This window comes from Saimiri boliviensis, chromosome 8 (assembly GCF_048565385.1).
Source record: "Saimiri boliviensis isolate mSaiBol1 chromosome 8, mSaiBol1.pri, whole genome shotgun sequence".
Classification (NCBI taxonomy): Eukaryota; Metazoa; Chordata; class Mammalia; order Primates; family Cebidae; genus Saimiri; species Saimiri boliviensis.
The window spans coordinates 37,448,109-37,464,146 of record NC_133456.1 but is presented as its reverse complement, the minus strand read 5'-3'; the positions used below and the strand labels follow the sequence as shown (position 1 = coordinate 37,464,146).

At 41.0% G+C, this 16,038-nt stretch overlaps 2 protein-coding genes across 3 annotated transcripts in view; one reads left to right on the top strand and one right to left on the bottom strand.

The window, feature by feature from the left end:
* The window catches only part of NAA50 (N-alpha-acetyltransferase 50, NatE catalytic subunit), a 29,541-nt gene extending 19,911 nt beyond the window's left edge, over window positions 1-9,630 (bottom strand). The window contains exon 1 of one of the 2 annotated variants that reach the window (XM_010345977.3): window positions 9,310-9,630. In XM_010345977.3, coding sequence (XP_010344279.1) covers window positions 9,310-9,317 — 8 coding nt within the window. In that variant the 5' untranslated portion in view covers window positions 9,318-9,630. The remainder of the gene's footprint in view (window positions 1-9,309) is intronic. The other variant, XM_003935450.4, reaches the window with a different exon arrangement.
* Window positions 9,631-10,221: 591 nt separating this feature from the next.
* Window positions 10,222-16,038, top strand: part of ATP6V1A (ATPase H+ transporting V1 subunit A) — a 68,725-nt gene continuing 62,908 nt past the window's right edge. The window contains exon 1 of the mRNA XM_003935448.4: window positions 10,222-10,475. The gene's annotated coding sequence lies outside the window, so the exon portion shown is untranslated. The remainder of the gene's footprint in view (window positions 10,476-16,038) is intronic.

Sequence of the window (16,038 nt, the reverse complement as noted above, 5' to 3'; positions counted from 1 at the left end):
GTTCAGGCAATTCTCCTGCCTCAGCCTCCTGAGTAGCAGGGATTATAGGCACGCACCACCATGCCCAGCTAATTTTTTTTGTATTTTTAGTAGAGACAGGGGTTTCACCATGTTTACCAGGTTGGTCTCGATCTCTCAACCTTGTGATCCACCTGCCTCGGCCTCCCAAAGTGCTGGGATTACAGGCTTGAGCCACCGCGCCCGGCCTGAAACACCTTTATTAGTGACCCTACTGCTAGTTATCATTTGTAGTGCATAAAACTGAAACTTGGTTGCTTTTAGTTCAATGCTTTTTGCATTATAGTAAGTTTCCTTTAACATAAATAACTATACAGACTAGAAGCGGGGGAATGGAACCAAACATACCTTTAAATAATACCCTATTTTCTGGAAAGAGAAGTGTTTGAAATGCTCCTAAGCACAAAATATTTTCCTTGTTTATTAAGTTTCACCTCTAAAAATTTTTATTTCAGATGACCTGGGCCCTAACATCTCAACCCCACTTTCTAAAGAACATCATCTCTGTTTTATAATTTGAAGTCGATCAGCATCCCAATTAATAACTGGGTAAGTTGTAAAGCAACTTACATCACAAAATGACCAGTAAAAGTGATGTATGTCCCAACTTTACTAAATAATCATCAAACTTTTAAAAAAAGGAAATGTCATTTATTACCTAATCAGCAAAGTAAAACTACAGTTAAAGCAAAATGTGAATATTTACTCAAAGAAAACATGTTAGGAAGTTACTAGTTATTTCTATAATTTAAAAAGCATTCCATGTACTGAATGCACCCCAAAGAAAATTTATACCATTCATGGTTGAAATGTCAGCCACAACATCATCTGTTTTCTTGAGGTTTTTCCAAGTGCCCTTCCTATTCATTAGCCCTTGGAGAAAGGAGGACATTCTCATACACTGCTGTAGAACAAATTGCTACTATGTTTTTGGAGGTCAACCGGCAACAAATATCAGAGCTTTAAAAATGCCAGTACCTTTTGGTATGAAAAATTCATTCTTGGGAAATTATCCAAAAGAAATAATTAAGGATGTGTGTCAGATAGTTTTATGAACAAGCATTCACTAGAGCACTACAGGGGACTGAGGAGATGTCTCTGGAATTGGAGAACAAGGTTTTCCCTTAAGAACAGTTTCTGATAGAGGCAAAATATAGCTTGCACTAGCTCAAGAAACACGAATACTTCCAATTATCTCTTCCCTACCCATTCACAGCAGACCAAGTGACTGAATGACAACAATTTAACCAAAAACCAGAGTCGCCTCAAAATCTTTCACCATAGAGGTATAAACAGCCATAAACTATCTATTGGCCTAGAAGTTGAAACATTTAGAAACATCTACCATCTGGAAAGTAGATTCTAAGGGAACAGAGCCTGTTTTATACACCTTTGGCTTTTAATGGGTTTAGCACAGGCCTGCTCCAACACAAACACAAGTGACATATAAAATTCAAACGTGTTTACTATCTTGGGATGACTTCCTTGATTATCAACAACAAAAAGTTTAGTATCCACATTAACATGAGGAGAAATCATTTTAACACGTAGTCAAAACTTATTTTACCTTAAAAAACTTTTTTTCATTCCAAGTCTTTAAAATCCAGTTTACTACACTTACAGTATAGCCCAATTCAGCTACCCATTTTCCTTAGAAATATTTGATCTGTATTTACATTTCACAAAATTTGTAGTAGATCCACCATATCTAAGTTGTTTCAAAACATACTTAAAAACTGATCAATAACTGACTGTGAGTTTTCTGTTCTTTTTGAGACAGGGTCTCGCTGTCACCCAGGCTGGAGCGCAGTGGCATTATCAAGCCTCACTGAAGTGCAATCTCAACCCCCTGAGCTCAAGCAATTCTCCCACCGTGACTTCCCAAGTAGCTGGGACTATAGGTACACACCATCATACCGAGCTAATTACAATTATTACTATTTTTTTTGTAGAGACGAGGTCTCACTATGTTACAACCCAGGCTAGTCTTGAACTCCAGGGCTCAAGTGATCCTCCTGCTTTGTCCTCCCAAAGTGTTGGGACTACAAGTATGAACCACAGTACCGGCTGAGAATCAGCTGTCACACTTTAAAGTTTAAAATTTAGTTCTTCTGCCTTCATCACTTTTAATTGTCATCACCAATGACAAAAGGTGAACAGTAATCAATTTGGTAAAACAGATTAACAGATTTATAGTACCCTTTAAAGCTTCCATTTTTATGTCTAGTAATGGCTTCCCCACATAGGCAGTATCATCTAGATGATACTAGAGTTTTCAATGACTTCATCATAAGGACTAGTGGTGGTAACAGAAGCTTTATCACTTTGAACTTCACAGATATTATCAAACCGAGACACTGTATCTCCTTCTTTTACATAACATTAACAGTTACTTCTCTGTTTACAGAGGTATAGTAAAAAGAAAAGAAAAAAAGAAACAGTTAACTTCTCTAATTTCTTCAGTGTCTAAGAGTCTGAACTGAACCTGTCCACATACAGCAGTAGGTGTTTTCAGAAAGTAATGTGGATGACTATACTTGAATGAAGGATAATTGAAGAAACACACATAATTTGGCTTCAAAACATGAACATTACTACATGTTGGAAAATAGTGAAACAAATCAGCTGCCCAGCATTCCTGCTTCATGTCCTCAGCTCCCACACTGCAGCCATCTTACCCAGGAAATGACAACTGTGCCACAGATCACAAGGTACATTTCAACTGCTCAATAGCCAACTGTAGCTAGTCAGGACTGTATTGGACAGAACAGTAACATTTTTGCCATTAAGTTAGGCATTGAGTAGAATTAAATGTAACTCTCATGTTCACCATGGGAAGAATGTTTCTACTGGTTACTACTGGCATTCTATAAGTTACTGCAGGCTTTGTTTGAAACAAGATTAAGGCCAATCATTTGAATAATTGAGAAAGAATCGCTTCAGATGTCACACAGCTGAAAGCCATAGGTAGTACCTGGAAGAAAAAATTAGCAGTCAAAAAGGTTCCCAACCGGGCGCAGTGGCTCACACCTGTAATCCCAACACTTTGGGAGGGCAAGCCGGGCAGATGCCCTGAGGTTGGGAATTTGAGGCTCCCTGACCAACATGCAGAAACCCTATCCCTACTAAAAATACAAAATTAGCCAGGCATGGTGGTGCAAGCCTGTAATTCCAGCTACTCAGGAGGCAGAGGTGGCAGTGACCCGAGATTGCACCATTGCACTCCAGCCTGGGCAACAAGACCCTAACTTCACCTCAACAACAACAAAAAGATTTAAAGCTTTCCACAGGCCAGAGGCCGCAGCAAATTTTTTTTTTTTTTTTTTTTTTGAGACGGAGTTTCACTCTTGTTACCCAGGCTGGAGTGCAGTGGCGCGATCTTGGCTCACCGCAGCTTCTGCCTCCTGGTTCAGGCAATTCTCCTGCCTCAGCCTCCTGAGTAGCTGGGACTACAGGCACGCGCCACCATGCCAACAAAGATTAGTTTGGTTTGGGCAGAGCTTTAGATTTAGAAAGATTTTAATTGACAACAGCTAAGGTCCAACAATGTAAAATTAATTTGACCATAAATTACAGTAACAGGAAACACATAATTTAGACCAGTTACGGTTTCCACTCTACTGAGCATATGTACAGTAATATTCGCGTAACAGCAGTCAGGATCTTTGAAATTACGATAAACAGGGAATGTGTCTTGATTTACTAAGATGAGTGCTTGAACTACTAAGTGACTTTAAAAAAATCTTTTCTAACCCAGAAAATATTGATTACTTTTTGTTCAGAGCTTTACAAAGAGCTGTCTGAAATTTCAAGAAGAAATCACACCACTAATGGCAACACGAGTCAACAATGCACACAACTGTATAGGCAGCAGATAGACTTTCTAAATTACACAATTCTATTTATATAGGTGCAAACACTTGATCTTATGCTTTAAGTGGCATAGTTGTGCCACATCATTAAATACTGAAATAAATTTTATTACAAATTACGTCCCTTTTATATCAGTGAGGATTTTTTTTTTTTTTTTTTTTTTTTTGAGATGGAGTTTCACTCATTACCCAGGCTGGAGTGCAATGGCGCGATCTTGGCTCACCGCAACCTCCGCCTCCTGTGTTCAGGCAATTCTCCTGCCTCAGCCTCCCGAGTAGCTGGGATTACAGGCACGCGCCACCATGCCCAGCTAATTTTCTGTATTTTTAGTAGAGACGGGGTTTCACCATGTTGACCAGGATGGTCTCGATCTCTTGACCTCATGATCCACCCGCCTCAGCCTCCCAAAGTGCTGGGATTACAGGCTTGAGCCACCGTGCCCGGCTGAGTGAGGTTTTTTTTTAAAAAACTTATGGTGTAAGTAGGTTGTACTTTATATGAATTCATCTCAACACAGTAAGGGCACATTACAAAGTACTTGTTAAAATTCACTATTTCAGTCAACAAACCACAAATTATGTTTCACAGGAGTATAAACTGCAGGTTTATAGAAGGTGTCAAATGCTACATCAGCCTGACTAGCTTTTGGTTTTGCTGAAAAACAAAACAGCAACATAACCTTTAAAAAAAAAAAAAAAAAAAAAAGTATTTTTTTTGGGGGGGTGGGGGACACCAGGTTTTGCTCTGCTGCCTAGGCTGAAATGTAGTAATAAGATCATGGCTCTCTGTAGCCTTCACCTTCTGGGCTCAAGTGATCCTCCTCCCTGAGCCTCCCATGTAACTGGAACTACAGACATGCACCACCATGCCTGGCTAATTTTTTTTTGCTTGTTTGTTTTTGTTTTAAAAAACACAGTCTTACTCTGTTGACCAGGCTGGAGAGCAGTGGCATGATCTCAGCTCATTACAATCCCATGTTCAAGTGATTCTCCAGGCTGATTTATTGTTTATAGAGGCAAAGTCTCACTATGCTCCTGAGGCTGTTTTGAAAAGTTTTGTTAATGTGTTAGAAACATGCAGTAAAGATCACAAATCTTGTTTATTTACATCTATATATACCTATATCACCAATACCCAAATATACAGAGTATTTCTAGCAGCTCAGAATGCTAGAAATAATCCTTTTGCCCTTTCCCAGTCCATAGGCTGTCAGAGGTAACCACTGTTTTGAGTTCTTAAAGTTTTGTTTCTGACTGCAGAATCTTAAATGGCTTCACTATTCCAATTAGTAAACTACATTGTTCTGTATTTATATTACTGCTACCTACTTTCCCATCTTAGTCATGTATTCACATTTTGTTAAAGACATTTTTATTAGAACTAATTTGCACTTCTTTACTGCAATAGAAGGCTAAATGATTTGGTTTATTATAGTTTCTATTACACAGCCACCTCAGTCATAGTTATCTGTGACATACCTTCTTGCTTGAAATCACCTTCCCTAGAGAACAACAGATAAAATTACCACCCACAAATTCAAACTACAATGTCCCTGGTTCACAAAAATCACCAACCTAAAAAGGAAGCAGTATCTCCTAGTATATCTCAAACTTCTAGATGTGCACATAAATTATATTCAGTAGTTAATAACTGGAAATTTATCTTCTATGGAGGAAAGACATGCCAATACAATGGAATGTCCTACTGCTACTACTAATACTCATAGAAAAAATATGAAGAAAAACCAGATAATCTGCCAGGTGCGATGGCTCACGTCTGTAATCCCAGCACTTTGGGAGGCTGAGGCGGGTGAACCATGAGGTCAGGAGTTCAAGACCAGCCTGGCCAATATACTGATACCCCGTCTCTAAAAATACAAAAAGTTAGCCGGGTGTGCTGATGTGTGCCTGTAGTCCCGGCTATTCAGGAGGGTGAAGCAGAAGAATCACCTGAACCCAGGAGGCAGAGGCTGCAGTGAGCTGAGATCATGCCACTGCACTTCAGCCTGGGTGACAGACTAAGACTCCAACAAAAAAGAGAAGACCAGACCAGACACGTTTTAAGTTTCAATATGACAGGCGATACAGGCAACAAAGTTTTAAATATTTGACTGGTTTTGTGGTGGGAATTCTGCAGTTTCCAATTTTAGATATTTCAATTTACTGCTTACTTAGCTCAATATACAATAGAACACTTAGCAAATAAAATTTCATACCAAAAAAACACATAAAAAGGACCACTTTCATTTTTACAGGCCATTCCAAATTAAGTCAGGACTATAAAACTGACCACATTGTACATGGTGGTACAAGTTTTGGAACTCAAGGTGCTTAACTTATCTTAAACTTTTACTGTTGTAGGTTCAGTGTCCAAGCAAATACAAGTAAGGGTCACACAACTCATTTGTTGAGGGTCTTAAAAACAGAAGCAACAGCACTTTGGGAGGCCAAGGCGGGTGGATCACGAGGTCGAGAGATCAAGACCATCCTGGTCAACATAGTGAAACCCCGTCTCTACTAAAAATACAAAAAACTAGCTGGGCGTGGTGGCGCGTGCCTGTAATCCCAGCTACTCAGGAGGCTGAGGCAGGAGAATTGCTTGAACCCAGGAGGCGGAGGTTACGGTGAGCCGAGATCACGCCATTGCACTCCAGCCTGGGTAACAAGAGCAAAACTCCGTCTAAAAAACAAAACAAAACAAAACAAAACAAAACAAAACAAAACAAAAAAAAAACAGAAGCAAAAAAAATAAAAAATAAAAATGAAAGTTTCATCTCATCTGGGAGTTAGTTCATTTGTTAAGTTAAAGGGATTACTCCTGTGAAATCATCTTAAAGGTTTACAGTAAAGAACACAACTCTAAGCTCCCAATCACAAGAAGTAATAGAAACTTTACAGGCATAGTTACTGGCATAAAGATACAGATTCAATAATTTTAAGTTTCCTCTAAATTTGGCCAGTTACTACTCATTTCTAGGGACCTAGCTCCAACAGGTTACATGTAAATATCCATTTAAAAGAGATAAATTGTTCCATGAATATCTTAAAGGCAGACTGAATAATATGACTGTTCAGCTCCATTTCTATTGCCAAGTTAGCGATCAGAAAGAACATCACACCCGATGGAGACTGAACTAGATTGAAGATTTTGGATCTAAACATACAGAATAATTTCCTGGAGTCCCCCTTTGTAAATCCATGGCAGTTTCAACGTTGGGAACTCTTCAGTCTCATTTTTCTTACTGAACAGAACATGGTAATAAGTAATGAGTGCCTGACAATGAGTACAAAAATGAGTAAGAGACAGCAACCAAACTCAAGAAGTGCAGTATATGCTGCACCAGGTGGCTCATGCCTGTTAATTCTAGCACTTTGGGAGGCAGAGGCTGGTGGACTGCTTGAGCCCAGGAGTTTGAGACCAGCCTGGCCAACATAGTGAGACCTCCGTCTCTACAAAATATACAAAAATTAGCCAGGAGTGGTGGTGCACGCCTGTAGTCCCAACGACTCGGGAGGCTGAGGTGGGAGGATTGCTTGAGCCTGGAAGGCAGGGGTTGCAGTGGCCAAGATCGAGTCACTGCACTCTGGCCTAGGGGACAGGGTAAGACCCTGTATCGAAGGGGGGGGGGGGGAGGAAGAAGAAAGAAAAAAAAGAAGTGCAGCATAGCAGAAAAACAACATTCCCCAAATATGTTGGATTGTATCTAAAATAGCCAAGCTTCCCAGATTATGATTCAAGTGGAGAAAATACTTCCTATACCCGTCAATTAATTTCCCTAACTGGAACTCTTTAGAACTTGAAGTGAAACAATGCAGGTATGGTGAATAGTTCATGGTTCTTAAACTTGAAAGATTCTTAATAACAAAACATACTATTCAATATTAGACTATCCAGTATTTAAAGGAAAATTAGAGTAAGGAAACATGTTACAGACCTAAGACCAAATTAAATTTTCTTGAAATCTCTCCAGTAACCTCAAGCACTGATACACAGAGATAATATTTAGGCCCTTATTTGGGGCAGTATGAGATTACGTTGAAAGCGACTTTTACTTCATCCTCAAAAGGACTGTTGAATAGTTGGAATGGCTTCGCTAACAAAAAACATAGTTAACGATTTCCTAACCGATTTACAACAGCAAACTAAGGCATTGCAGAGAACTTGCTAACGATTATGAGCTTCATTTCTTTCAGGGTAAAAACAAGCTCCAAAACGGCTTATTTAGGCAATGCTTCGGAAGAATGCTATGTAATTAATATATTAAAACTATATAACTTAATGGTAAAGAGACATTTTATAAAAATTTAAACAGTCGAGGCCGGGCGCGGTGGCTCAAGCCTGTAATCCCTGCAGTTTGGGAGGCCGAGGCGGGCGGATCACGAGGTCAAGCGATCGAGACAATCCTGGCCAACATGGTGAAACCTCGCCTCTACTAAAAATACAAAAATCAGCTGGGCGTGGTGGTGTGAGCCTGTAGTCCCAGCTATTCGGGAGGCTGAGGCAGGAGAATTGCTTGAACCCAGGAGGCGGAGGCGGAGGCTGCCGTGAGCCGAGATTGTGCCACTGCACTCCGGGCGCCTGGCGACAGAGTGAGACTCTTTATCTCAAAACAAACAAACAAACAAAAAAAAAACTTTTTTAAACAGTCGACCCAAAATAATTCCTAATTTTATCCAAGAGGCAAACGGTGAAAGACCGAACATTAACTTCGCCAATCACCTGAAAGGAGCAGCGTGGTAAACTACCCAGGAACCCCTCAGCGCTCAGGGGCAACAGTGAACTGCTGAAGCAATAGCTCCACCTACCGATCCACGCTGTACCTCCTTAAATTTGCTGGCACCCCAAGTCTACAGTGATCGCGCTCTCTCCCCCTCCTCCACTCGCTGTGACCCAACCCAAATCTAGTTGAGTCACTAGCTCTTAATACTCATTCCCGTGCTCTTTATTCCGATCTCTTCTTCCTCCAGAAGGTTCTGCACAGCTCCCAAGCGTGAATAAAACTGAAAGGTGTCAAACACCGCCGTCGCAGAGTTGAGTCTGGAGATGGAAGACAACCGAACCCCTCCACCTGGAGCGGCGGCCCGGGGTGGCTCGGCGGTCCGTTCCGGGAGGCCCCAGGCGCCTCACAATAGCCTTTCCGTGTTGCCCTACTCACCGCTCCTCCCCACTCAACCCACACTCGTCCTCCGGACCGAAACCCTAGGACCCTGGGGTCTTGCGTCCGCTGGCCCTTCAGCCCGCCAACAGCCCGAGCCTCGCCTCCGCCCCCTCCGGGAGCCGACCGAACCGAGAAGCCTAGAAATCTCCCTCCGCCGGTCTTCGCCCTGAGACTCTCCTCTCCTTCGCAGCTCTCCTCCTCTACACCGGCCCGGGCCCCTCTACCCCGCCGGCCGAGCCCTGCCCAACTGCCCTTCTCACCCTTTCATCTTCCCCGCCTGCTGAGGCCGTCGTTATCACCGATATCAACGCCGTCGTCGTCGCCGCCCTCAGGTCTCCGCGCCCTCAGCTCGGGCCACTCAACCCCGCAAGCCGGCCCTCTAGCCAGGGCAAGGAGCTGAACTAGCAACGAAGGCCGCGAGAGTCGAGCGAGGGCCTAAATCTCTGGTGGGGGCGGGGGTGTCTCCCGCCGCCGCGCAGGTCCTGCCGCTGCTCCACACGTGCACTCGGGTCTCTCAGCTCCCTCCCGCCGCTGCCGCCAGCCAGACCAGCCGCCGCGCGGTGACCTTTCACCCCGTCCCTCTGCGCGCCGGCGCGTCCGCCGCCTCGCGCGCAGCCGCACTGTTCGCCTCCGCGCACCCTGCCCCCTCCACTCCGGAACCTCCATCTTTCTACCGGACTGTGGCTTCTGGCGTCATTTTCCTCCCTCCCACCTATTACAAAACTACTCGTGGGGCTAGCTTGGTAGGCCCTGGCGGTAAAATCCGGATTTTTCCACCCCTTCATCTCCTGTCTCGTATCCGCAAGATCAGTCTTTCTCGGACCCGTTCTTCCCAGTTTGTGGTCTCCATAGTGACCTTCAAACGCTCTTGCTTCTACTAGGGTTTTATAAAGCCAGTTCTAATAAATGTAAATAAATCTGTAGAAAGCTCAGGTAAGTTAGGTGTTTTAAAACAAATAAACGTAGTTAACAATCGGCCACATAGCTTGGTTACCCTCCAGCACGCTTCCAGTTTTGAGATCACGTGATTGACCCAAACCTCAGAGCCTGGAATTTTACAGGCGGATTCCGGAGGGAAGGAACCCCACAGCCATTTCCGGTCCCTGGAGCGTGGCTAAAACGTCACTTCCTTAGCAATGCGCTTTAACCCTTGCCGTCCACGTTTTCCACATTGTACTTTACAACACAGTCCTTGTGAAAATTTATCCTTATTTCTTTAATCTAAGGAGATTAATATTCAAGGAATCTGTAAAAATACAGGCCCCCAAGATGTAGCGAGTTGGGATGAGGAAGGCAGGGCGGAGCTCGACGTCACATGACTGGTTGGGCCCGCCCCTCTCCTCTGCAGCTGAGGACTTCCCCTCCCTTGGTGACAGAGCCTCTGGGACCTCGGTCGGTACTGTCTCTGCACCTCGCGCCCCAGCAGGTGAGCGGCGGCCGGTAACTGGCGAGGGGTGGGGGCAGAAAGGGTAAAAGGGGTAGAAGAAGGCAGAGGAGAGAGAGAAGGTAGAGTGTGAACGGCGACCTCCCTGCCTGAGACTTCATCCCTGCTGTCACCCTGCATGGGCAAGCAGCTCATTTCCCCTGACCCCCGCTTCCCCAAGTGTGGTCGTCCCCGCTACTTGGGGATTGAGATGTCCACCTTTCCCAGGGTTGGAAGTGAGTGCGGCCATTATGATTCTCTACTCAGAGCCTTTGGGGCTTCGGGTAGCAGATTATTTCAGCCATTCCACAGGGTCTGCGGTAGACACTAGGTCCCATTCCTTAAAGCCCATTCTTTGGCAAAGATCCTCACCGTCCTTACCCTCAGCTCAGGGCTGAGGAGCGGGGAGGTAGCAAAAACCCTGGAGGCAGAGGCGTCTCCGGTGAGACAGGCTTGGGAGGGACTGTCAGAGACGGCCCTCACTGCGGAGTCACTGTGAAGCTTCCCTCCGAATGTGCTTTCTCAGTAATTCTAAGGGTTTTATCTGACATCCCTGCAGGGAAGGTTCCGTAGATGTTCACGTGCTTCACATGGGACTGGAGGGTAAAAGAAGGGCTTTTACTTTTTCTTCTCTGAGGGAGAGGACGGTTGAAGGAATACTGTCTTCAAAGCAGGGGGTGTTAGTAATGCGACAGTCTCGATTAAATGAGGAGGCGTTGAAAAATGGTATTGTGGTGTCGTGGTGTGCGGGAGGCCCAGGCTAGTTTAGGGAAAAGTGAGTAGGGTTCCCTGAAACCGAAGTAAGAAACTGATTGGGTTGGAAATACTGTTAAACCAGATTTATTTGGCCATATGCTTAAAGGTAGAATCAAGTCGAGATGTTGCTGTCTGCACATATTTTCTGCCTTTAATCTTTCCCTTTTTGTCATTTTTCCCTAAAATATTACTTAATTGCCACTCCCAGACTAGTCCTCGACCGGCCTTGTAGTAAATTTAGGTGAAGTAGCATTTGTATCCCTCCTAAGTTTCCCCAATTGTAAAACTCCCGGTGCCCTCTTCAAATTTTGATAAAGAGTATTTTGTGAAAATACAGAAGTTGTTTTGCCCAGATATTGTCCAACCGGAGTACTCCCTTTCTGTCTGTAACTATTACCAGTGTTTCGACCCAAAACAACGGGCTTTAGGGAAGAATGTTTTTCAGTTTGTGGTTAAACTCTTTTTATTTGTACTGCAAACTCGGAAAGTTCCATGCTGCTTTTCACTCTTACATATATTACAAATTCGATATTTAAAATTTAAATTACACCTTAATATGAAAAGTTGTATACTCAGTTAAATCTTATAGTTTTCTAAGATAATTAAAGAAGACTGCTGAAAAATGAGGAAGATGGAATCATCTTTGAGTGGTGGATGTGACTGATTTATTTTTGTTTTTCTGTGTCTTCCAAATGCTATACAATAAACTGGCCTTATTTCATTAAGGAGAACAAAAAGTTAATATTCTAGAATAGTAGCAATTTAACAAAGTATTTTTATTGTAAGTTCAAAATACATAACCTGGCTTATTGATGCTCCTTGCTAGAAAACATAAGATGTTTTCTTGAAGCAACATCTCCTTGAAGATGTTGCTTTCCCCAAGTAATAAAGAAGATTACTATTATCTCTTGTGGATTTACCGTTTTAGTATTTTGAACTTAGGACCCATACTAGACAATAGACTAATATATTGATATATTTATGCCACCATGCTTGCTTTTGATGTGTGTGTGTGTGTGTGTGTGTGTGTGTATAGTTTTAGCCATTAATTTTCTCCATAATAATATTTCCTTGATCTCTAGAGGAGAGAGGGAAAAAAGGAAGTGTTGCTTCATTGACCAGGTGACATTGCACCACAAAAGGAGAATTCCTTAAGTGCCCTGGAAGTCCTAACTAGTCCTGTCTGGCTGATACCAAAATGGGAAAGAGAAAACCAGTTAGAAGCATTGACTACTAGAGGGGAAAATATCTATGAAAGTGGTTGAATGAGTCTGCAGTTTTATTTCACAATTCCCCTAATTTTAGGGAACTTATGAAAGCAATAAGTTAGACCACTGATGAAATGTAGATTAGTAGCGAGAATTGGTGGCTACATTGCTGTTAAGGTTAAATGTGAAAAAAAGCTTTGACATTATGCGTGGATCACACACGTGCACGCGTACACACACACACACACACACACACACACACACACACACATGATTGGAAGCCTGAAAAACATCTCTGAGAGTAGCCTTATCAGTTTATGAGTGTTACATGTAGAAATCTTAACATTTATTAGGGAAGTGTGCTATAAGTCCACTGTTAACTAAAATATAAGGATTTTGTTTTGTTTTAGGCCCCTTGGCACCTCTGGTTTTCTTACCCTGAGGTGTTTCTTGTTTTCAGTGCCTTTACAGATTTTTGCCACCACTAAGAATGCTTTTTCCCCCCATGGGCAGAGGTGGCCACTCACTCATGATGATGATGATAGACTTCTAATCATCATCATCATCATCATCACCATCATCATCATCATCATCTTTTCTATTCTTCAACTTGCACTTCTAGCATTGTATTTAATTGCTGTTTCCTGGGCTGTTCCTCAGCAAATCATAAAGCTTCCAGGACTGTGAACTATAGTACTATTTTGTCTTCAGCACCAGAATACTGAAGTTCCTGAAAGGTACTCAATAAATTGTTTGTTGAATGAATGTTGGACAATTAGACAAGGAAATTAAACCATTTTAATTTTTGCAGATCATAGATCTTCCTAAAATTGTGCACTAAATGTTAACTTTAAAATATAAACTAGTAATAACCTTCAAAATTCATGGAAATACACAGATAAAAACCTCAGGCCAGGCATGGTGGCTCACACCTATAATCCCGGCACTTTAGGAGGCTGAGGCTGGTGGATCACAAGGTCAGGAGCTCGAGACTAGCCTGGCCAATATGGTAAAACCGTCTGTACTAAAAATACAAAAAATTTAGCTGGACATGGTGGCTCATGCCTGTTAATCCCAGCTACTCGAGAGGCTAAGGCAGGAGAATTGCTTGAACCTGGGAGGCAGAGGTTGCAGTGAGCCGAGATTGGGCCACTGCACTCCAGCCTGGGCAACAGAGCAAGACTCTGTCTCGGGGGAAAAAAAAATCAAAAACCTTAGATGGATTTTATTAATGCTGAGACCAACTTATTTTCACAAAATGTTTATTACTAGTAAGTATTTTTATCATCAAAATATGGGAGAGAAGGGAAGAGGAATGAATTGTTCTAAATGAAAAAGTAGCTCTGCATGATCTATAAGTGAACTGGCACTAGACGAAGTCAGAGGATCTTCATTCAGCTCTGCCCCTTTAGTTATATGTCCTTTTTAAGTAATGTTGGGGAGAGATTCAGGTTTGATGCTTAGGAACCTTACTATGACAAAAACTCTAGGTAATTTATGTGAAAATATTTTAAAAACTAAGTGGTGTCTGTAATCCCAGTACTTTGGGAGGCGGAAGCGGACTGGTCACGGATCAGGAGATCAAAACTATCCTGACTAACAGGATGAAATCCCATCTCCACTAAAAAAAAAAAAAAAAAAAAAAAATATATATATATATATATATATATATATATATGTATGTATGTGTGTATATATACACACACACAAAATTAGCTGGGTGTGGTGGCATGTGCCTGGAGTACCAGCTACTCGGGAGGAGAATCAGTTACTTTGATTTTATATACTGAATTTATAAAGAATACTTAAGACATCCCACAGAATTGACTGATGTCCCTGTGAGCAGCAGGTTTGGGGGATGAGGAAAGGAATAGAATTTGGAAAGAACCTATTACCCAAGAACTGGGGGAACAAGAAAAATGTACTTGTAGCAAAAATTCTAAAACAGATTTATTAATTGTATCTGAAAAATATCAAGATAAAGTCTCTTATTTTGGCAACTACAGTGTCTTTGTTTTTTTGTTTTTTTATTTTTTGAAATGGGGTTTCGCTCTTGTTACCCAGGCTGGAGTGCAATGGCCCGATCTCGGCTCACCGCAATCTCCGCCTCCTGGGTTCAGGCAATTCTCCTGCCTCAGCCTCCTGAGTAGCTGGGATTACAGGCACGTGCCACCATGCCCAGCTAATTTTTTTGTATTTTTAGTAGAGACGGGGTTTCAGCATGTTGACCAGGATGGTCTCGATCTCTTGACCTCGTGATCCACCCGCCTCGGCCTCCCAAAGTGCTGGCATTACAGGCTTGAGCCACCGAGCCCGGCGGGACTTTCGAGTCAATGTTTATAAGTTTAAAAATTTTGTCTTTTTTTAAAAAAAAATTTGTCTTTTTAAAAAATTTAAGTGTTTTAATATATTTTTTGTCTATGCGAAATAGACAAAGAAATGTAGAGAACATAATGAAGACATAAACTAGAGTAAAATTCTTTCCTTCCTAAATTGATGATTCACAAGGATTAGTAGTTTTGCAATGGAAAATCTCAGTAAGTTAAACAGTAATTTAAGTATAGCTATCATGAGTTTATGAATCACTTTAATCCTGAAAAAAAATTACCCATTTGTCTTAAGGAAAGATTTTATTAAAACTTTATTGACTTTTCTTTAGTGTTGATTATTATAATAAATCGATTTATTGATTTATGAATGAACTTATTCTTTATACTAAATAAGTTTATTGTAAAGAAATAAACTGTGAGCAATGAGAATGTTTTCCATATAATTTCTGAAGATAATTTTAAAGTTTTGCTATTCTTTTTTTCCCTATGGTGAAATGAAAGAGACTTTGGTTTATGTAAGTGTATTCTTTTATATGTAGTATATACATATTATGCATATAGTTATCCATAGTAAATATTTGTATATAAAATACATAATATGTGTGTGTATAAAGACAGCTGAAGTGGATGTGTATCATTGTAGTAACATATTTATTTTACCCAAAACTACTGAAGTGTTCTTTAGAATTATCTAATGATTTATTTATGTTTGAAATTCCTCTTTCTGTATATTTCTTTTTAGTTAGCTCTAGTTAATAAATTTACAACTATGATTAACTGTTTTGAAAAATTAATGGCATATTATAAGTATTTTCAGATTTAAATGTTAGAAGGAAACACTTTCTTATATCCTAAGGTTTTAAAAAACCGCTATTATTTTTGGTATTGTTATTATGATAACTTATAATAAAAATTTCATTTTGGGATTTTAATGCTATCTGTCGAAACTGTTCTCTTGGTGATAAAACTTTAAAAAAAAATTTTATGTGCAACATGCCACATGTTGTTTCTTTTCTGAAAAATAATTAAGCTTATTTCACTGAAAATAAAATAGGTGGTGTATGATATGATACAGAAGTTCCAGATGTGCTTGAGCAATGAAAAGCAACTAGACTTTATAAGTTTTTAATTCTTAGTTTAATTTTTTAAATGTTTATTTAAAGGTAAAATAGAGAAGACTGACTAAATTGGAAGATACCTATAAAATTGAAAAAAGGGAATGTGTATAGTAGTGACAGTATATACATATGGAAAAAGTTGTAAGGAAATGCA